The sequence below is a fragment of the Accipiter gentilis genome, chromosome 6 (genome assembly GCF_929443795.1).
Source record: "Accipiter gentilis chromosome 6, bAccGen1.1, whole genome shotgun sequence".
In the NCBI taxonomy this organism is placed as follows: Eukaryota; Metazoa; Chordata; class Aves; order Accipitriformes; family Accipitridae; genus Astur; species Astur gentilis.
In genome coordinates this window covers 20,534,405-20,558,054 of record NC_064885.1, presented here as the reverse complement: position 1 = coordinate 20,558,054, position 23,650 = coordinate 20,534,405, and the positions used below count along the sequence as shown (strand labels likewise).

At 36.4% G+C, this 23,650-nt stretch overlaps 1 protein-coding gene across 18 annotated transcripts in view; it reads left to right on the top strand.

Annotated features, from left to right (window-relative positions):
- PER2 (period circadian regulator 2) overlaps positions 1-23,650 on the top strand; it is a 50,022-nt gene that overhangs the window by 8,970 nt on the left and 17,402 nt on the right. For 3 of the 18 annotated variants that reach the window (XM_049802161.1, XM_049802172.1, XM_049802158.1), the window contains exons 3-12: positions 416-475; positions 2,565-2,817; positions 9,487-9,961; positions 10,533-10,601; positions 13,617-13,771; positions 14,276-14,397; positions 16,579-16,780; positions 18,347-18,398; positions 19,778-19,920; positions 20,257-20,335. In XM_049802161.1, coding sequence (XP_049658118.1) covers positions 9,588-9,961; positions 10,533-10,601; positions 13,617-13,771; positions 14,276-14,397; positions 16,579-16,780; positions 18,347-18,398; positions 19,778-19,920; positions 20,257-20,335 — 1,196 coding nt within the window. In that variant the 5' untranslated portion in view covers positions 416-475; positions 2,565-2,817; positions 9,487-9,587. The other 15 variants (XM_049802160.1, XM_049802168.1, XM_049802164.1 and 12 more) reach the window with 15 other exon arrangements.

Sequence of the window (23,650 nt, the reverse complement as noted above, 5' to 3'; positions counted from 1 at the left end):
GATGACAAAAAAAGCTTATTACAACTCAGGTGGGATGCATGGTGGATTAATAAAGCAGAATAGACAGAATTTTGCAAGTATTTTGAAAATTAAGAAAAGTTGATGGTTATAGGAGCAAAGAAAGGAAACGGCTGAGAGTTCAAAGGAGAATGGTGGAGGCATGTCATATGTGATGCAAAGAAAATTTATCCAAGTGGTTTTATTATATGTGATCTGATGATGGCAGGAAAGGGGAGGATAGCAATTCTGAATAGTACTGTAATATTGCAATACAGATGAAATTGTAACTGAGATTTTTGAGGATTAATACTATAGGGTCTGATTAGTCTAAATGATTGAAAAAATCACTGTTTTTCTATGGCTACAAAATGTGATCTGAATAGGTTCTTTAAAGCTGACAACATTCTCTTTTCAGTGCTGCAGGTGACTTCAGTTCTCTACAGAAAGTGAACTTGGTTGGGATCCTGCAATACAGGTGTGTTCCCTAAAGCAGGTTGTTCATTCTTTTCTAATATATGAAGTCTTCCACGCTTAGAATAGATAAATCTAAGTATCAAAGGAAATGTCACAAGTTCTATGTTTTTTGTACACCGACCAAATTAGACTTCCTTTGGTGGAAAAAACCTTTTTGAGATGCCATACATGGATGAACTCTTTTAATTCTTTGGGATTTGGGCATACTCAGTAACCTGTACATTTCCTCTGATAAATAATAGAAAACCAGAAGATTAGATTTAACTGCCTCTAATTCTACACACTGATAAAATGCCTGGTTTGAATGACTTATATTTAGTTTCAGATAAAATTCCTTTTGGTGTAGATTTGTCTTGGCTTTCAGTTAAATTGTAGAAAGGCTTATGAGAATTTTACGTAGTTTACAAGGACTGTTTTTTCTTAATGTCTTCCTAAATTCATTAAGTAGATGAAGCAGATATGATACCCAATTAAAATGGTACATGCTGCTACTGTGAATATCTTCTTCAAACCAAGACTTTAAGCCTTTTTTACTTTTTTATCTATGAAAATGTCATGATGGAGGTCATCAAACTAGAGAAGTACTATGTCACTTCACAAGTAGTCAGGCAAGACCTTGTGGCTAATTTCTTGCAGACTAGTGAAGGTAGAAACTTAACTAGTGAAGGTAGAAACTTAACTAGTGAAGGTAGAAACTTAACTCCATTAAGGACATACAGATTATGGGGAGATGAGTTAGTGTGAGGGAATTGGAAGAGCTGTCTTTAAACCAGGATTTAACTAGTGCTGAAAGACATTCCACATTTTCAGTGTCCAAGCTAAAAATTGTGAAATCTGCAAGTAGCTCCAGATATGGCAATTTCTAATACTTCTCATGGTCAGAGATAGAGAGCTTATAATTTAAATTCTGTTTTATCAGTTTACGATAGAGGCACAACACTTAAAAAACTGATGTATGCAGATTTGTATCATAATCTGAGACCTGTAGAACTCGTATCGGCTTTGCGACGTTATGCAGAATGGAATGTTGTGAATAAATTCTTCCTTAAGTCTGGCCAACACAAGTATTACTTTTAACAGTTGGTAGACACGCAGCATTTTAAATTAAGGCATGTTAACATGGGCTGTCTTCCAAAATGGTTAGCCTGGGATTTGAATGCTGTTCCAAATTTTTGTTCCAGACATTCCTTCTTCAAATGAAGCACTTAGTAATGTAATTGTTTGCCACACAAATGTTGATCTTCTAAACTTTTTATTTTTATTCTACTATTTTTTTGTGTTACATGGCAGTAACATGTACCAACAGACTTAATTTCTTGGTTTCCTAGATTTAATAGAAGAGCTTTCAGATTCCCTTTTTCCTGCTGAAACTCCCAGTGTTTTTCTTGGGAAACTGTTTTTATTAGGGAAGAATAATAGTGTTGATGGACTATGCTAGTACAAACTTCTGAACATAAAGAAAAATTTTTTTTTACACCGCCTGGCCCCGCCCCTCCCTGTGATGGCAAGTGAGCACTGGAACAGATTGCCCAAAGAGGCTGTGGAATCTCCATCCTTGGAGATACTGAAAAGTCATCTGGAGGTGGTCCTGGGCAGCCTGCTCTAGGTGACTGTCTGAACAGGGATTTGGACAAGGTGACCTCCAGAGGTCCCTATCAACCTCAACCATTCTGTGGTTCTGTGAATTGAAGTTATCGTAACTGCCTAATAAACTCTTTAATGCTCATACCAAGCCTACAGTGATGTAGATGAGTTTAGTTCAGGTGTAAAAAAGGTATTCTGACCAAACTTCTTAAGCACTTGGAGCTCCTGTTGACTACATCAGGCATTTTGCTTTATTATCTACTGGAGAGGTTGGTCCTTCATTCTTAGCAGCTGTGTCAGCCCATGCGGATTATGTACGTACTATGGGTATACTTAGTATCATACCATACCAATAGGGAATTGGGTTATTTTATCTAGTGTAGAAGATTGTTATTTTAAAACTCTTTAAGACCTTATTTTAGACCAAAAGTGTTTAAAATGCAAATTTGTATCTGATTCCTCTGCTGGATGACAATTTCATGTTTAACCAAAATTTATATGCATAGGCATGGCAGAACTGTGAGCATCTCTCTGGTATCTGTTTGAAGAGGACACTGTTGGGGGGCCCAGGTATTTCTTTTATATTTTATAGTTATAGAGGTGTCCGGACTCTGTAATGGTGAAAGATTTCCAGTAGAAGAGGATGAAACAAGAATTAAATGCATGTGGGAGACTCTGGACCTAGGCACTTCATGCTTTTGATGCTAGCTGGGAGGGAGCTTGATAAACACTTTTACCAACTTTTCATAGAAAAAACAGGTAAGAAACATGAATAATTTTTATGATTCATGTTAGCAGAAAGATGCTTCCCCTCCTGCCCACCTAGAGTTTATGCAGAAAATACATTGTTCTGTGTTTGTTTTATCTTAGAACTGTGATTTCAGTCGTATATATGCTCACTTAGAACTATTTTTTGCATATAAACTGGGAGTTACCTTATTTGAAGCTAAAACGTTTTTAGACTAAACCCATTCTTATTCTTAAATTCAGGTTTGAGTTTCTTCATTGAGGAAACAATCTGGTTAAAAGCATCCTTACCAGCCCTGGCCTGGTGCTTATGCTAACCTCTTCCTGTATAGGTGGTGCTATAAATTCAGGGTGGCACTTGGATGGCTCTAGACCAAGGTTATGTCTTGATCTGTTGTAAAGTGGCAGATGTAAGCAGTGGTTACTTAGGATCACCTTTATAAAGATAACAGTAACTTCTTTTTAAGTAACAGTCCTGTGTTCAGGATTCTCTTGAACTGAAAGATGAATTCTTATCAGCAAATTGTGAAATGAATGCTGTGAAATTCAGATTTTCTGGAAGCACTTGTGATATCTAGATGCTGATAATTTTATCTACATAAGTAGAAAACTGACTTATACCTCATCCCTTGTTAATGACTTGCAATGAGATGAGGAATCTGTTAAAAAAGGAAGTTTGTTTATTTAAAAAGTCTTGCAGGAAACTAAGAATCTTCTGTTATTTTTTTCTTATAGTGAAGTCTGAGAATAGTGCCATCTTCCCCCTCCCCCCCTTTCCTAGATAGTGTCATAGTGAAGGTATTCTGTTAATTGTTCTGTCTCTTGCCACAAAAAAAAGTGAAACTCTCAGTGTTACTGCTGGTGAAGTTGTACAGTTAGACAAGTCACTTCTTGGATTATTGTTTGTTTGTCAACATTTTTTCCTAATGTTTTGCTGCTACCAAGTGTTTAGTTATTGTCTAATTGCACAGGGAGAATGCATTCATTATAGATGTTAATTTTCAATTTTATCTAAAATGGCATGATATAATTAAACCCCTGCTAGTTCTTTGTCATACAAATGAAAGAACTTTTACTATTTTGCAAAGCAATCATACAGAAGACGTGGAAATTCTTCTTCTTAAGATCTTCAGTAAAATCGAATCCTGACCATTAGGAATGTTTCCTGTTGGTGCTAGTACAGTTAAGAGTCCCTAAATACTCACGTGTCTAAAGTATAGTCATAAACAATGGTGTGCCTCTTGCCTCATTTGGGAATATTGGTGAGTTCATGTTAGTTGCAAATTTAGATTCAAATCTTCAGATGTTCTCCTCTTACTCAGTTCTTGAAATAGATAATTTTGACTCTGTATTTTTAGTTTTTCATTCTTTAAATGCCAGTACTAGATGTGATATTTTTTGTGTGAAAAGAAATCTGGAAAAATATGTTTTTTGAATGTAACCAGATCTCCACTGAAACAAGATTTTTGAATTTAAATGCCATAGTTTCAAAAGAAATTTGCCTCCTTGGTGTTCTACAGCCCTCCTTCTTAAGAGGGTTTTTCAAAAGCATAAACCCATTATTTCTTCAAGTGTTTGTCCATACACATTTTGGTGTGTGTTTCTGGGGACACTACAGGCTGTTTCCATTGTCTTAGTGCAGGATAAGGGAGCTACTGTAGCTAATGAATAACCAGAAGACATTTTCTGCACATCTAACCCGGCATACTAATGCCTATATTTGTCCTTAGTGTTCGGTGGAATTGTGTTGCCTTTTTCATACACTGTATCAGGATCTTAAAGAGTTCTAGTCTTTGCCAGAGTGACTGTGGGAGGTTTGCTTTGTATAGAAGAGTAGAATGTTTTGTAAGCTATTTGCCTTAAAATCAAGCTTAGCTGATGCCAATTTAAGATTTAAAAAGAAGTTTTTATTTACAGAGTCAAAATAGATAACCTCCCTGAAAAGTTTAGAAAGATGGAGCAGAAAATAAAGAAAAAAAATTTGGCTTACCCTACTTGTCTCAAGATCAAACCTAAAAGAGCTCTTCCTGTTTCCACATCACTGCACTTGCTTACTGAACTTGGTGTGAGCTGCAGTTACCTTCCTCTAACTGTGGTAACGGTAGAGAACCTCTGACTGGGACAGCATGCTAGCTTTTATCTTTTCATTCTTGTTTGGGTATTGATTGGAGATTTATTCAAGCATATAAGTGGGATGAATATGTGCAATTTATTACGGCATTTTGACTGAGATTAGTTTCAACATTAATTAATCTCTCTGGGATGACTGACCGACCCTCTGTGCTCCTGAAGTATTTGCATGGTGCTTGCTATGCATGCAGATGTTCCACTTAGTCTTCCTCTGTCTGAGAGTAAAGTCTAGCCAGATGCATCAGTTCTTATCTAAAATTACAGGCACAGAGCATGGTGTAGGGTAATTGCCATTCTCTCTCTCTTTTTTTACAGTTATTCCAATCTCTTCTTAGCAAATCTCTCCAAATTTACAGCATATATTATCATTGCTACTTTGGGGGATCTTGGCTTTTTTTCTTTCGTATACAAGTTCTTGCTTTAGAAACACTCCCTCTTCCTTCTTTCCCCAGAAGCTCTTGGAAGTCTATCATAATGTTGTTCTTGTTCCTTCCTATTTATTTTTCCTGTATTCCTTACTCTGGTATATGCCTCTGGCACTGAGGCTTTTGAGATTTTGAAACAGAAGAAATTTTGTGTGAGACTGACTTTCAGTGACATTAATCTTCCAGTCCTGTCTAAGAACACTGTTCCACCTCAAGAAGTTGCGCCAATTCTTCTTGAAAGATACCTTTAGAAAGGTCAAATTTGTATCTTCTCTATTACTGGGATACTCATTTTTGTTTCTGGAACCATTGTATTTGGGCTCCAAATTGTAGTCACTGTAACGTAGTTATGTTGGAACTGCATAGGTACTTACTGTGGGCAAAGCTGCAGAAGCTCTGGCATGTTGCTAGTTAGAGACAGAAGTAACACAACTTAAGTGTTTCCTGACACAAGTTTCTGCCAGGTATCAAGAGGAAGAAAATCACGTTATCTCCTATAGGCCAGTACCTATGCCTTTTCTCTTGGTGATTCTCTTAATTTGAACTCATTGCTTAAAATAAATATAATTCTAAAAAAACCCTAAAATCTTGACTATCATTGAATTACTGAGTTCTTGTTCAAGGAGGCACAAGAAATTCCTCAAAAGTTATTGGGCAGCTTATATATATATACATACACATATATATTTTGGGAATGGTTCTCTCCCACCTAAGGAAGCACTATTGAAGTTTCCTACAAACACCTAGCAGAAGCTAGCCTAGGTGTCAGGGAAAGATGAGAGGAGATGAGATAATAGATGGTATTTGGAGGTGGAAAAAATTACTCATCAGTGGTTTAACAGCTCAGAATTTCAAACTGTAAGACTCTACCTGCCAGCAATGGCACAATATCATTGACTGTTAAACTTCCAAAGATTACAGAAAAGACTTTGGTGAAATATTTTTCCAAGGAAAGCTTGTTCCAAAAAAATATTTGTGGACAACTGTTAAGGCTGAAAATACTATGGCATATGTAATACTCATTGGCTTCAGAATTCAGGAGAAGAGGTTTCTTACATTTAAAGACTGAAATACAAAATGTTTGCATTCAGAGTAGGAAAGCTGTGGTACAGTCACTGCTCTTCCCATAAATAGCACAATTTTCCTGATATATGTGTTACTGTAATATTGGGCTAATTATCTTTAGAGAATGTAGGGCTACACTGAGAGTCTGTCTTCTGGCAGGTCATGCTTATGAACCTAACAACAGTGATTTATATAGTTGTATTTTGGTTTGTTTTTGTTTTTTTTTTTTTTTAAGGGATTTAAGTATAGCAGCCCACAGTGTGTGGGGTATGTTGTTTGGTTTTGTTTGGCTGGGTGTTGGTGGGTTGTTTTTGTTGTGGGTTTTTTTTTGAGAGCGCTTTTTCCTCTACATCTGAAGAAATCATGTAACAGTTTACTAGCAGATAGTGTTGTTTTGGTTATGGGAGTATGTTTTTCTCTTGTATCTAAAGCTCTTTCTAAGTAGCATTTGGTCAGAAAAATGGGAGCAAACCCCTACCTTAGGCACAGAATGAGGAATGTTCAATCTCGCCCTAAATTCCTATGTCAGACTTCCTTTTCAGGTGATGCTGTGGCTGTCTTTTTCCCAAAAGCTTCATTTTAATCACGATGGGGTTAACTTGTGTAATTTTGTTGTGCATAAGGCATTTATTTGAAGTGGACAAAATGCTGTAGGTGATCTCCAAGGTTACCTTTAACCTTCACAGAGAAGGTAAAAAGCCCATCCCATTGCTAGCTGAGTAGTTTGCTGGAGTACTTTTGCTCACTGAATCCTCTATAGAACTTTACAACCTCAGTGCCCTCTGAGAAATAATAGTACAGATGACGTGAGAAATGGCTTGAGAGTGGGTTCCATTACTTAACCACACAGATGCTTTTACTTCTGCAATACTTGAAGTACTAGTAAGATAATTTCCCGGGTGAGAATGGTTTAACATGTTTCTAAAAAGCTCCTTACCTCTAGAGTAACAGGTTTATCTCATGTGCTGTCCATATAGGTACTCCCAGTGCCACCTTCTATATTCACTCTCCTGAGGCCTTTGATGTTTTCAGTCACTCTCAGGCAAAATGAGTCATGGCTAGCCTTGCATTGCTAAGCATGGGCTGTGGTACTGCAGGTAGTATCGTGGGTACCACTAAGGCTTATTAGGAGCACGTGTGGTGAGAGTGGACTACATACAGGGACAGAATGTCATTAAAATGTCTAGCTAAGTAAGGCAAGTTTAAGCGTGAGCTCTGTCTACCAGAGAGATGAAATCAGAGGTGAACCATCTGATCTAGTTATTCATAGGCCACCAGAGTATGTGGCATTGTGAAATAATATTCTTTTATTGCGTGTTCCAGTTATCTAATTTATAATACAGAAGTGCCTTACTCAGTCCAGAAAAAACTGTTAGAGCTACTAAAGTGTAATTTACTGCCTGTATGCTACTGTTCTATACAACAGCATAACAGGATATCTGTTTAGTCTGGATTAGAGTACTTGAAGTGAATACACACAGAAGTGAAATGTTGGTATATTTTACTCTAACCGAAGGGCTTTTTTTTTATTATTACCTATAATGATGTACTAGTGAATAATCTTGTAAAGAAAAAAAAAGTTATTTATATTTGTATACCATTACTGATAGCTTAAATGAATGTCCTTAAACTACACTTCCTCTTTCAAATGAAAACAGATAACTTGCATATTACTTTGGCCAAACGAGGAGAGGAGTAGTATTTTCTTCTGAAAAACTCAAAATAAATGTAAATGTCTGGAAAAACAGCAATTAGGAGGGTAAGAAAATAGTTTCAATGTTTTTTTATGGGGGGGGAGGAGAGTTAAATCACTGTGGTTTAAATCAATATTAAGTTAATGTTTTCTGTTACAGGCTTTCGAAAATATATATTTATTTGTGTTTAAAAGGAAGCTGCTGCAGTTAATATTAGCAAAACTTAGTTGCAGATTTATTTCTTTGACTCTGTTATTCCAGTCAGAGGTATATTAGACAACAGTTGTAATCTTGAATATTTTAAAGGAACAAAGAGGAAGGAACAAACATGGTTCCATTGTTTTAAAAACAACACTTTTTTTTCCCCGGTGATGAATTACATTGTATAGAGAAGCTTAGTTCATGGTTTTGCAGTATTGTTGTCTCTGTGGGCTGCTGAAATAGATGAGGAAGTTAGTCAGATTAAATATCTCTTTTATTCATAAAGTTGAACTGCTCTCTAGTAGTTCTTCAATGGCTCTTTAGTTCTTCTCTTAGCCTGTTCTTAATTTGCTTCCGTATACACTCTGATTTTAAGCCTGGTGCATTAGAATTTGATTTTAAAGCAGGGGTTTTGTTTGTTTGTTTGTTTTAAGCTTACTATTCTAAAAAATGCATATATTGCGCGCCCCCCACCCCCCCACCCCCCCGGCCCTCCCGAACTAGTGGTAATCAGTAGATAAAATGATTCTTAGGCTTATTTGTGTTTTAGAATTTTTGTTGTTGATAAATAGGCGGGTTTGTGTACTTAGTTTGCTTGTTCCTGCTGTGTGTTCAGTCAACCTACCTATGTGGCTCTTGTACAAAGAAAGAAATGAAGAATTGGTCAAAATGGCAGAACTGATCTTAAAAGAAAAAAACAAGACTAAGTATTTAAAAAAAACCCCAACCAAACAACCTCCAAACCAAGTAAGGAATCCTCTGATGTCTAAATGGAATCTTTTTGTTTAACAAGGTAAATGGGAAGCCAGGGGAATGGTTTCACTGAAAATAATAATAGCTATTATTTAAATCCAGGCAGTAAAATTGTCAAGTATTAAGTAGGAAAACAGAAAACAAGAGAATATTTAAACTTCTAGGGAGTTTTTAATGTTTATTCCACTTTCTCTTTTTGTGTGGGTTTTTACTAAAAAATAAATACCTTTTCCACAATAAAACATTGTTAGGTTTGCAATTATATTTAACTTAAACTTTTCACTGTTCAAATGCTGAATATATTAACCATGAATATCACTTGCCACGTTTAATTTCATCAGTCAGTGAGAATTCCAGTTTGTCAGCAAAGGCAAACAAGAAAATAATTTTTCCTTCCTTCCCTTCCTCCTCAGATTTGTGGGTCTGTACTTCCAAACAGAGTTTGTACAGAGAGAAAATTCTGAATATGGCTTGATTTGCTCTTGATCTTGGCAGTGTTTCTCATGAGTGTCCCATGGACTCTATCAAGTTCAGGGGGTTCTACTCTAGCCCTGAGGAGCAGAACCCTGAGCAGCAACCTGGTATCAGTGAAAACACTTCTTCGTCATTCTCGTTGAAAGAGCAACAGAAAATGAGTGATTATTCTGGACTTGCAAATAACCATAGCCAGATGATTGCTGAAGATTCAGAAATTCAGACAAAGCCTGAACACTCTCATGAAGTTCTTCAGGAAGATATTGAAATGAGCAGTGGATCCAGTGGAAATGACTTCAGTGGAAATGACACAAATGAAAACTATTCAAGTGGGCATGATTCTCATGGCCATGAATCTGATGAAAATGGGAAAGATTCAGCAATGCTTATGGAATCATCAGACTGTCATAAAAGGTAGCAGCTAATATTAAATGAATTTCACTTTTACTTTTGTCACTAAAGGCTTTTTCCATTTGAATCTGATTTCTGAATAATTATGGTATAAAGTATTAGCTTCAGATTGAAGCTCAGTGGTCACTTAACTTGTACTCTTGTATGATGTAAATTGTGTAATATACTGTAATTCATAAAAAAGAAGGTCTCTAGTGTTCTGTGGGGCCAGCTTAATTTGAATCTTTCTTCTCACTGTTGTGTGTTTAATTGGCCTTATTTATATATTGTCTTGTAAACCAACTTCTATAATTGTCTATCAAAAAGTGTCAGTCTAGAAGTGTAAGGATGCAAGAGTGCTATTTTAATCTTTTTAAATAATAACTTAGTGTACAAAGCAAAGCTACAGTAAGAAGAACCTTTTTAAACAAATGTGTAACAGCTAGTTTCCATTTGTTGTATGAGGCAAAAGCTTTTAAAGTTGGTTTTTCTCTAGATAGCCAGTCATTAATAGGAAAATATAGAGCTGAAATGAACTAAAAGTTGGTTATTAGGTTTACTAATATTAATCTCTTTCTATCTTTCCTTATCCTAGTTCAAGCTCGAATGCATTTAGTCTGATGATTGCAAACTCCGAACACAATCAGTCTAGCAGTGGATGCAGGTAAATTAATGTGCATGTATTTTCAGTAATTTGCATGTATGTAATGCTAAATGCTGACAACTAAATAGTGTTGTGTTTTAGTTTTTTGTTTTGGCTAAATCTGGAGGAGTACATAAGAAATCCTTTGATTCTCTTCCTGTCCATAATCGGTAGCATGTCCTATTAACCACTTGGTTAAATTAGAGCTTTTTGTTGCTGCTCCATGCAAGTTGTGCGATAACCTTTCAAGTCATCTTACTTTGTTTTGATTTCGTAGCTTAACTCTGTAATTTTATTTTTGGGGTTCACTTTAAATATTGCTTCAGCTCTAGTGGTTTTTTGAAGCTTTTCTTTAAATTTTCTGCTCTTCAGAATTTAGTCTGAAGCCCTTGCCTGGGGACAACCTAGTAGTGTTTTAACATCAGAATTCACCCATTGAGTTGGATGTGTTCTGACGTCCAGCAGCCATATCATCTGCCTCTCCTGTGTTCCATTCACCAGGATTCAAGCCTCAAGTCTGTAAGAATAAACCAACATCAGCTGCAGGAATCACTCTGTATGAACTCTGCTTCTGACCCTGATAGCCTTGAGAAACCTGATGGCATTGAAGGCTCAAATCTGGACACTTTAGAGTGCCCTACTGTAGTTGTTGGGTTTTTTAAGTCAGTTTCTGATCAGGAGACCAAAACCTGATCCTGAGCAGATCAAGGATATCTAGCTATCACATACAGATGTCAAGACCCCTATCTACATGTACCTACCTGACAGTGTTTCTGCCTGATGCAGTTCCTAGAAAAGTGGTAAATAAAAATTACCCTTTTGCACCATTTGGTGCTTGATGAATTTTTTTTCTGTGTCTGCCTTCTAGGCACCTGGATATCTTGTTCCATGCTGTATTTTCAATTGGAAATTGTGTTCTGGAGCTCATGTTGCTTAGTATGAAAGACATGAAAGAGTGAGCCAAAGGCATTTTTTTAATCTTCCTTTGCCATTGATTCCATTTTCTTCACTGCAAGATTTTGGCGGGGGGCTGCTAATTACAGTTTTTCTGATACCTCTTTATTTTAAATTTCATTAATAGCTCTCTGCTCAGAAATAAATAGGAATCCAGATGGTACAGTGTTCTCCCCAGCTTTCAGGCTCAGTGCTAGAGGGTTACAGAGCAGAATCTGATCATCTCTTGGGAATGGGAGACTGAGGATATCTACAGAATGATCTTTAAAGAGAAGACTAAAGTAGGCTGATAAGCTATAGGTTTAGTCTTTGATTCAAAGACTACTGGGCTTTGGATTCAATATCAGCACCAACTAACTACTTAGTTTACTATCTGTAGGTACCTTTCCAGTTCACTGTCTACATAAAGCAAAATGGAAAGCTCCTGTCTTTATAGAACTTGCTTATTCTGTCCTCTGCAAGTAACACCTTCCCTGTGGTTGGCTACTGTGGCTGACACTACTGATCTTTGGAAAAACATTTTTGAGTTGTATAACTTATTTTCTAAGGAGGCTCATCTTCTATCTTTGCTGCTGCTGTAGGCTAATTTGCAAAGGCTTCTTTTCTTGCAAGAGTCTGGCCACTCTCATGAAGCATACACAGCATAGAGGGTTCTTCTGTTAACAAGGCCCTGTTTGATTGCATCAGTCCAAACTGTCAAGCCACGCTGTAGATGTGATTTTAATATACAGCATGAACATAATGTTTCCCAAGCGAGTAATATACTCTTTTGTCTTATCCCTTGCTGTTATTTCTCAGTACAAAATGACCACTGATTAAGTGAATGCTGTTTCTCATAGTACATTATGATGCAAGCAAGAACAATGTGTATTCTCTAGTACAAGCCAGCTTTGTTGCTTTCCAAGCATTTTTGGTGAAATACATCCAACATTTGTCAGATAATTGATCTACCTGAAGAAATTCTCAAACTTCCCAGAAAAATGTTCGGAAATCCTCCTGAAAATTACCTGGAAGCTGAAGCCACTTTATTGAGCACTTCAGACAGGGCAGTGCAGTTGCCAAGACTATTATTTCCTCTGTTAGGGTAACTACTTAGAGACTACTGTCAGGTGGTAAGAGAAGATTGTCCTTTTGAAGGGAAAGAATTTATTTTCAGGAAGGCTTAACAAAAGGTATAGAATCTCTTTGATTGTTGTGACTGATTAGCTTTTAAAATCTACTCCAATGAGAAAGACAAGGTGATTTTTCATTTTAACTGCTTCCTACCCACCTACCACCCATCTTTGTCATCCTCCCTTCCTTTCCCTTCCCTCCTCTTCCTTTTTGATTTTGTCAGCACCTCTTAATAATGGGGGAAGAGATCAGGAACTGCAAAGGCAGGTGATAATTTTCTGATGGTGGTACTGATAATCTCTGTAGTTTGCCCTTCTACACTGAGACAGCACTTCTGAACATGCACCTGAGAAATGTGAATGCAATTTCTGTCTCCAGCCTCCTCTGATTCTTTACCCTACATATTTAGTCAAGTTTCCTTATCTTATTTAATGTATTGCCATGCTTAACTGAGATACTTTGTTCCAAGGATTTCTCCATTTGTTTTGTTAACTTGATGCTCTCCCACTGCCATTCCCTTTTCAGGGACCTTTGTTATGAGAACCTGCTCGAACAGGAGGTGAAGACTTGAATGGACCTCCTGCTTCTCTCCTTTGAAGTCCATGAACATTTCTATGAGTTTGAATTTGAAAGGAACTAAGGAAAATACCACTAAAAAGGGAGGAGGGAGACTGGCAAAAAAAAAAAAAAAGTTCTCTGGTGCTTGGCTATATGTACTATTGCACATACAGAGTACATTTTACAATAAGACTTCAGGTGGTGGTAAATCTTTCATTTTAAATGATTCTAGCTAATTTGAGAATTATTGTAAGTTCTGAATGTTGATACTAAGTACTGGAAAAGTTAATGCGGCTAGCTGTACAAATTTAGGTACGTGACAAGTATCAGAGTGTATTTGGGCTTCTATGAGGATGGTGTGTCACTTCAAGCATTCAAGTGACATTTTATTTTTTGTCTTTAATCTTACAGTAGTGAGCAGTCCACTAAAGCCAAAACACAAAAGGAATTGCTGAAAACATTACAAGAGCTGAAAGCTCACGTTCCTTCTGAAAAGAGAATGAAAGGCAAATCTAGTGTCCTAACGACGTTGAAATATGCCCTTAAAAGCATTAAACAAGTTAAAGGTAATAAAGTATGATACTACCTAGATAATGCCAACCTGGATAAAAGTAATCATTTAAAATGGGGATTTATATGTGGTTGTCTGTGTAAAGCTAAGTTTATGTTTGTAAACATCTCTAAACAGATGCATTCCCATTTGTTGGCTCTGCTAACTTGTATTCCTTTGGAAGTTAAAGCAGCTCTCTAGATGCTTGATATTTTACTGATATTTTGTTGAGTTGTAAATTGTTTTCAAATTAATTTTCTAATTTCATACTATTTGAACTGTCAGACCAAAATATATGATCATGCACATATGGGTATATTAAGATGAGTAAATCTATTTGGGTTGCTGATGAGGAAGCTCTACTGAGGAGAAACTAATGTGGAGTAGTACCTAGGTTTCCTAACTGCCCATTCTGTCCTTATGCCAAAAAAAGATTTTGGCTGTTTTACTGCTTCCGGGCTGGATGTTTACTGATGACATTTTTAATTCTGAATATAAGTTGTTTAATGTTCTTATGTAGCCAATGAGGAGTATTACCAATTGTTGATGATTAATGAATCCCAGCCTGCTGGACTCAATGTGTCATCTTACACAGTGGAAGAAGTTGAGACTATAACCTCAGAATACATCATGAAAAATGCGGTGAGTATGGTGACCCAAGTCTACAGTATGTATTGAAAATGTTTTCTAGAACAGGAATTCTCAGGCATGCCTTTTTTTTTTTTTTTTACAAGGTAAGAGTTGGTAACTAGGCCAATAAGCTGAAGAAGCTGGCTTTTGCCTTGTCCTGGTTTCAGCTGGGATAGAGTTAGCTGTCTTCCTAGTAGCTGGTACAGTCCTATGTTTTGAGTTCAGTATGCGAAGAATGTTGAGAACACTGATGTTTTCAGTTGTTGCTCAGTAGTGTTTAGACAAGGATTTTTCAGCTTCTCATGCTCAGCCAGTGAGAAAGCTGGAGGGGCACAAGAAGTTGGCACAGGACGCAGCCAGGGCACCTGATCCAAACTGGCCAATGGTGTATTCCATACCATGGGACGTCCCATCTAGTATAGGAACTGGGAGAGGGGGCGGGGAGTCGCGGCTCGGGGACTAGACACGGGGACTAGCTGGGTGTCGGTTGGTAGGTGGTGAGCAATTGCCCTGCGCATCATTTGTACATTCCAATCCTTTTGTTACTGCTGTTGTCATTTTATTAGTGTTATCATTATCATTATTAGTTTCTTCTTTTCTGTTCTATTAAACCGTTCTTATCTCAACCCACGAGTTTTACTTCTTTTTCCCGATTTTCTTCCCCATGAGTGAGCGGCTGCGTGGTGCTTAGCTGCTGGCTGGTGTTAAACCACGACATGCCTTCTAAGGGATGTTGAGTAGAAACTCTGAGCCTTTGCAGACTTTGCCAATAGCACTGTGATCTAAGCTTTTTTCTGTCAGGTGGGAAAGAAGTAGTCTAAACTCCTTGGTCCTCTGAATTGTTCCTCATGCTCAGAGATGATGGCGTGACATACCTCAACATCCATGTGATATAATACACTGTAAGACATCATTAGTTTTCATTTTGGAACACCTGCTAAAGTTGGAGGGTAACTCTTTCCAAATTTTAGTCAAGGCATACTGAATTGTTTCAGCTTATCCTTATCAGTAGGGGTTATTGAATGTTTTACCAGTTCTTTGTGTTAGTGTGACTGAAAAGTGATGAAAGTGTTAGAATCACTGTGTGTTGTGTCCTTCTGTGGTATTTGTCTAGTCTTTGCAACTGGTATAGGCTTACTGTGTGATTCAGTGATACTGTGTCGTCTTGTCTAGATAAGAAGAGATATGACGATCAACATAGTTTTTAGCAGTAAAATGATAGTCTGATTTTTTATTATTATTATTTATTTTCCACATTCCCAGTGTGTTAGGGATATATTATGGAGTTTTCAAAAAATAATTGCATATAAATTTATTAGACTACTTTCACTCCAGCTCCCCCTTCCCCCCCAAAGCCTCTACCTGAATATATGAAGTTCTAAAATCAATAAAATAATGTCATGATGGGGGATGTTTGTTAGCTGGAAGTAGGTGGGTTTTGTTGTATCTATGAATAGTAAAGGTTACCCACGAAGTAAAATAAATAGGAAGTCTAGAGTACAACTGATAACTTTAGCCAAGTATGATAAACATTGTTCAGTTGACCTGAATCATCTGAGTTTGTGAAACCGGTATTCTGATGACAGCTCTTAAAGTTTGTGTATAGTGTTAGTGGATAGAGCACTAAAGGTTATGATGCAGGAAGCTCTTCTGTGTCAAGAAGAAAATGTGAAACGATACAAGTGGGGTGTGTGTATTGTTGTGTGGGACTTTTTTTTTCTACCTGTCTACTCATTATTTTACCAAGTGGTTTAGAGCACTTTGTTTTGTAGTGGATGAACAAGCTAACATAAGCAGCCTTTCACAAAACAGTTGAATTTCAGAAATGCAAAATATGCCTGTAACAAGCACAAGGAAACTGTGCAGTTTTATAGATGGAAGCTTTTTAATTCTTAATTTGTAAATTCATTCTGCATCATAAAATTTTAGGCAATGATATCTAGGTCTTGTAACCTGGAAAGATGCTAGTGTATTATTCTTACTGCATAGTTCAAAAAGTGTACTGTCTGTGTCTACTTCATAAGCAGATTAATTTTATTTTATTGCTCTCTAAACAGATGTGGCTTAACACTACTTCCTTAATTTTTAATTTGAACTTTTTAATGCTTTTATATATTAAGTATTTTTCTGAGAAATACATACTAGATTGAAGAATGTTTTAAACCATCTAAATAATGAGATTTTTGTTTTTAGGATATGTTTGCTGTAGCTGTTTCTTTGATTACTGGGAAAATTTTGTACATCTCTGATCAAGCTGCTTCTATTCTCCGCTGTAAGAGGGGTTATTTTAAAAATGCCAAATTTGTGGAGTTCTTGGCACCTCAGGATGTCAGTGTGTTCTACACTTCTACTACCCCATACAGATTACCATCATGGAATATTTGCAACAGAGCTGGTGAGTGATCTCAACAGCAGGTATTTTTCTGTCCGTCTTTCAGTCATGCAAATACTTGAAATGATTTTTAGTATCCTTCCATCCTTCTCCATCACTTTTTGAGGGTATAACACAGATGCAGTATTAGAACATCTCTGAGCAATATTAGAAGTATAACACACCTTTATAGATCAGCAAGGATTGTCCGTTGTCTAAAAGTCTTCTGAATGTCATTGTTTATTGGTTCTCATGCCCCTTTCATCCAAATGATTAATGAAAACACAGTAGGTATTCATGCTGAATAGTGGGTTTGCTTTCCACACTTACTAGCAATCAAATGACCACAGTTTTTATTTAAAATTTCTTTTCTTCACATATAAGAGGGATAATATTCTGCCTCCTTCCTTTCAAAATGGTTATGATTTGAATACTGGACAACATGATTACAGTTATAGAAAGATGTACTTCAGCTACCATCACTGTGCATTCACCAAGTGTAATCATATCTCTATTCTTTTAGCCTTAGAAAAATGATGTTAAGCCAATCATCAGTGATAATGGTGAAGGATCAGAGGTCTTAGGGCACTTGATATTTGTTTGTGGGAGGATTGTTTTACTAGTGTAGCTGCAGCTGTTAGGAATTGAGAAATAGCTGCCAACTATTTTAACCAAACACTTGAAATTCAAGGTCTGCTCTTAATGTTTGAAATTCCAGTCCATTATATACTAAGTCTGTTAAGTTAAGTCAAAGTGTGAACCATGTTTAATCTGAAAAAACAATTAGCAATAAATATATACTAAGTAATGCATACGTAAAGCAGGTTGGAAGCGACCTTGTGAGGTCTCTGGTCCAACCTCTGGCTCAAAACAAGGTCAGTGGTAAATTCTGACCATGTGATCCTAATTACAGATACTATTCATTTATGAAAACTTTTTTCTGAAACATTTTCTGTGGTTTTATTATGTTTATATATCGCTTCAAATTTTAAAAAAGCAGTAAGTGGAGCTATGCACACTATCCCATGTATCAGCTGCCATAGAATATAATATCTAAAAGTATTGTGCACTGAGGCCTTTGAAAGACCAGAGCTTGCCTTGAAAATCAGTCTGTGGCTACTCTGGAAAAGGAGGGAAATAGGTTTAAAAGGTAAGAGGAAGACTTCACTAAAAGTAGGGTTTTTTTGGAGTGGTATGGGATGGCAAGTGGATTTGATGATCTAGCTGTCCTAGTGCCTTTCTAGGAAAAAGGTCAAGTTTTTGGGTCCCAGATAATCAAATATTTTTGGTCAACACTATGAAGTACAGTGGAAAAGCTGATAAGAGTAAACAGCTCAAACCGGAGAACCAGTTAGATACATTTTCAACAACAGCCTTGCATGCGCACCCCCTCACACACACACACCCAGCTTCAGAATCTGAGTGGTGTTCAGATTTAGTTGCTTATGAAGTACATTGTTTAGCAAATACATACAGAGACTTCAGGGAACATAAACTTTTTATTCAGCCTTTAGGAAAAAAATCTTGTTTTAAATATCATAATCTCGTAGTAATTTGTAACTTGTTATGAAATATGTTTAATGTTTCTAGAGTCTTCCACCCAAGATTGCATGGAAGAGAAATCTTTTTTCTGTCGCATCAGGTAAGGCAACAATATTATAAAGCTTAGTGTTATATTACAAAACTATACATTTAGAAAGTATTTGACTTTTATAAGAACCATATAGTATGTAAGTGTCTTACTTTTGCATAATGTGAACATAAGGCAAAACATATGCATGGCCTCTAGTTTATTAATTTCTAGAATCTATGGAGAAAACTGCAAAGTGATTTCAGAAAGTTGCATCTTAGAAGTTAATCAGTGTTGAATATTGACCTTTGCACCTTAAAGCAAGCTGATATGGTTATCTTCTACTGCTATGGAAAGTCTTCAGTTCATGTTAATTGAACACTTCTTTTCAGCATCTGCTACAGAGTCTCTTTTAGAAGACTAATGTCTAATGTTAAATTTATCTCAAGTGTCCAGTAAAGAAAGATACATGATGATAACTTGACTTGTCTGTTTTGCTGCTACTAGATGAAACAGTTCCTCTAGTTTTGCTTTTCTTCCTTCTTTTCCTGCTCCCACTCCCTTTAGTTGCTTTTATTTAGGAAATGCTGGCAACTTACTCTGCGTTCTTTCTTGTACAATTTGATTTCTTGCTGCTTATTGCCTCTCTGGTAGCACTTCTGAAAACAAAAATTTGTGGATCCTATTACTTAATTATTTCTGGAGTAAATAAATACTTACCATTAAGGTATGAGTAAACTTTAGACAAATTAGAAGCAATGCACAGCTGCAGAGCGTAGGTTTGGATGTACTGCAAAAGTACTGTTGGTATTATTGTAGACTTTTTTGTCCAACTAACACTGGTTCAAAAAGCTTTAGTTTTATAAAGCTGTGCTGTTATAAACTTATTACAACTGAATTTTTATTTTTTGGGGTCACTGTGTAAATGGTTATTTTTATTACTATGCTTTGGGTTCTTAAGTAAACAACTTCTTATAGGTAAGAATTTCTGAGTCTTTGTTCTCTTTAAATTGTGATAAATATTGAGTAAAAGAAGTTCTTTATGTTAGCTGATGGTATATAACAGTCTTCATAAAATACAACTATAAATTCATCCCTCTGAAATGGATAATGTCACAGATTAAGATTATTGGATCAACAAAAGACTTAATCTATCGTAGGAGGTGGGTTTTTCTTTTTCCATTAAATTTCCATTTAAAGCAGTTGTGGATCTTTTCATTTCAGGCAGTAGATAGGACAAGATATTCTTTATTGCAGTTGGTATGCGAGGGGTGCCATCAGAATTAGCTTCTCTTCTACCAAAAAAAAAGAATTCAGAAGTTAAGTTCTTGGGTGCTATTTTAGAAGCTATCATGCAGTCCTTGTGTCATGAGTAAATTACAATAATAAATTAAAACTTTGTTTAGCATAAGATGAATCTGTTGAAATAATTAACTCTGTTTAATTATTAGTGCGGGAAAGGAGCGTGAAAATGAGATTTGCTATCACCCGTTTCGGATGACTCCTTACCTTATCAAAGTGCAAGATCCAGAAATAGTGGAGGAACAGCTTTGCTGTGTGTTGCTTGCAGAAAAAGTACATTCTGGTTATGAAGGTAATCCTTTGAATTCACAAAGACTAGTTTGGTCTCCTGATATTAAGAACTGTTATGTGTTCTGCTACAGGAATTTCCATGCAGTGTAGCACAACTGAATTTCAGCCTAAGGCTGCCAACTGTGAGAGTTACTATCAGTGATCTCAAGTTTTATTAAAGTGAAAGATAATTGGTTTTGTCCTCTGCCCTTGCTGTGAGCTGTGAGCTACCAAGTTGCTGTCCTATATGCTCTTAGACTTTTAGACTTTACTCAGTGTTTACAAGAAACATGTAGCTTGAAGTATTTTATGTATGCAAAAAACCCCACTTGTTAATCTGCTTCTATTTTTCTCTCAGCACCCAGAATTCCTCCTGACAAAAGAATTTTTACAACTACACACACACCAACCTGTTTGTTCCAGGATGTAGATGAAAGGTAACTTACAAAATATATTATTTTTCAATTTACTGATAAGCAAGCTATCCAGTATCTTTACAGGTATTTTTAGGATTTAATTAAGATGTGTCTGGGGGGGTTAAAAAATTATGTGACTACTGAAGAGAGTTTAACCCAAGAAAAGTACATCCCCCAATTTTCACTAGGCATGACAACATGTTACACTGTGGTGTTTAAGTGGAAAACTATTTGCCTGCTGACAACTTGTTCTTCCATTTTCCTTCCATCTGGGGCAAATCTTGACATAAATTCAGTGAATGAAACCCATGGTCAGGAAAATTTCTGTGCTAACAATCATTACCTGTATGAGATTTTTATTTTTTATTTGTTTTTAAGTTTGATCCAATTAATAAAAAACAATATGCTTCTGTCACTTTCTGCTGGCCAATATACAACTAGAAGTGTGTCTTTTAAATGCAACATTAGATCTTAAAAAAAAAAAAGTCTGTTCTCAGTTCAAACTACAGTCTTCATAGTTCTGTATACAAAAACTGCTCAAATTCTACTGGCTGAATACTTCACATTGTTTTGACAATCATGGAAGCTGATTAGGGTACATACTCATATTTCAGGGTATAACCAAATATGCTGCCTGTAATCTTAAGGCATATGCAGAGGCTCAGGAACTAAGGTGCAAACCAGGCTTTACTTCAGTCTTCTGGATTGCTTTTGCCTGGGGCCCTTCAGAGGATGTTTAGGTGATGAAAATGTGAGATCTATGAAAAGAATGGAAGATATTCCTTCAGAGTTAGGAATTTACTTGGCTGAGGAGACAATAATATCAACAAGCTTTTAAGGACAGGGATGCACTTTGGAATATCATAGTATTTTGAAGACTTGACAAGAGAATTTACTTGCTCCTGAGTTGAAAACGCAGGCTACCTTTTCCCTTTCTTTCTCTTCCTCTTCCCTTGTTTTACTTGATATTTTCTTCATGATGGTTTCTGATGTGCTATATGTGGGATTTTATTTTATTTAGGATTTTTTTTTATTTAGGATTTTTTTTTTTTCTCCTTAGTGAAAACTAAGTTGACTGCAATAGTAGTGTCTGTTTTCTGAGGTTCTGCCCTGCTCTTGTTTTTAAGCATTCTAAGGTTTAAGCATGTAGGCCTAGATGGAGGGGTTGTCTGCAGACAGAGTAGCAGTATAATGGACAATTTTGGATTTCTGTGGTATCTTTTGGGTGGGAATCTTCTTGTTTCTGAAGAAATATGCTGTTCTTAGCAAAATCTTTAACTGCAGCACGAGAAAAGGTTTGGGGGAAAGGAGGTTATTGAGAAGTTCGGTTAAGCTGCAGTCAATAAGGTAAAAAAAATTACTGTTTGACTTTTGAGACAACTTATCTGCAGAGAGGCCAGGCAGATCAGTATTACTGCAGCGTACATGTTTTTTATTAAATGAGAATAGCAAAAAGTAGCTATTGAAGATCACTATAGAAGACGACAATGATTAATCAGTGAGGATAAGTTTGGACTTAAAGGTACAGCTATTTTTGGCTAACTTGTGCAGACATTGGCTTAGTGTGAAGAGTTCCTGCAGGATAGAAGACAAGGTAATGCTGACAAACTGTTTTTCAATGGTATGATTTATACAGTCTCTCTGAATAGCTGAAGTTGACAAAAGAACTACTTAGTCCAGTATAATTCTGTCACCTTCATGGATTTTTCTCTCTCTCATTCCCACACATGCTCCAAGCCAACTGCAACTTTGCAGGGTGGGTTTATCTTTTCAGATAGGCTAATGGCATAATGTAAAGGTTCCCTTCTTCCACACACCCCCAGCTCATTTATTTCCAGTATTCATTTAACAGAAATGGCAAGATTACTGAATAGAGAGCTTTGCCCTTATTCTTGGGCTTGGGTGAAGTAGAGTAAATCCTTTCTGTGTGGCTACTATGGAAGTTTCTTTCCTGTTAGTCTGGTGTTACCACTTACTCTCCAAATACCATTTTTGAACTCTCACAGTAAGGGTTGATTACATCTTGGTCTCATGTTAGGACTTTGCTTCGTTTATTTCTGTTCTTGCAATTTGTGTGGTTGATTTCGCTTTTAATTATTTAACTCCCAAGAGCATTGGCAGCCAGATGAATGTTTGCCAAGGTATAGATATGCAGTTTATTACTCTTAAGCTCTCCAGGGTTAGTTGGAATACATAAACCAATAGATTCTTAGAGAAAGCAGAGTCTAATATTTAAAAATATACAATTGAACACCTGCTGTCAAGTGAGAATTGTTCATAATACAACACTGACACTGTTGCCTGACTTGCATAAAATAAAGTTAATTCTGTAATCAGTATGTGTTCATGGGTTGGAAAAATTCTTATTTGTGCTAACTCTGCAAGTGGATATCTGCACAGAACATATTAAGTAAATATAAATATTTTCCTGAAATTAAATGAATTGTTCCTGTGTATATTTGTCTTTGGTCCTTGATGTGTATGATGGGTGTAAGGAGATCTATATAGTTCACAGTGGAGTGATCTTAGTAAATGAATTTAAAGCAATTTCCTATTTAACTTGCAATATAATATAGACTTCATATTCATGTTTTGACACTTTGTCATTCTGCAAAACACAAACTAAACTTGCTGCCTTTCCTTATCAGCTATTCTTATGCCATACGTGCATTTGCATTCATAAAATGAGTTTACTAACTTAAATTCTGAATTATTTTGAGTTATTCATTATGGGAAAGCATAATGATGCTGAGGTACTGCCTCTGGTAGATAGTGAATTAAATATTCTCAAATACAGCATTATACAATCACAGAAATGCTGTTTGGAAGGGACTGCTGGAGGTCTCTGTTCCATCGCTTTGCTTGAAATGAAACCATTGCCCAGTTCTAGGTTAGGTCAGCTGTGACCTTGTCTCAATAATGCCTGAAAACCTCTAAGGACAGAGATTACATGGTCTGTATGGGAAACTGTTCCTGTGTTGCACTACTTAGTTTTTAACGAACCTCATCCTAACATCCAGCAAAAGCTTTCCAGACTGTAGTTTGGGTCCACTGTCCATAGTTTTATTGTCTGGCACCACCAAGAAAATTTAACTCCACCTTTGTAACTCCTCTTTCCAGTAGTTGTGGGAAGCTTCTGGATCATCCCTTAGCTTCCTTTTCATCAGAACAGGCAAGCTCAGCTCAATCTCTACTCATTGGTCTTATATTCTAGATCCCTGACTCTTCCAGTGATCTTCATATCAGTATAAAAATGGGTAGGAGATTTTTTCTTTTTTCTTTTTCTTTTTTTTTTTTTTTGCATAGAAGTGACTGAATTTGCATCTTTCTTTATAA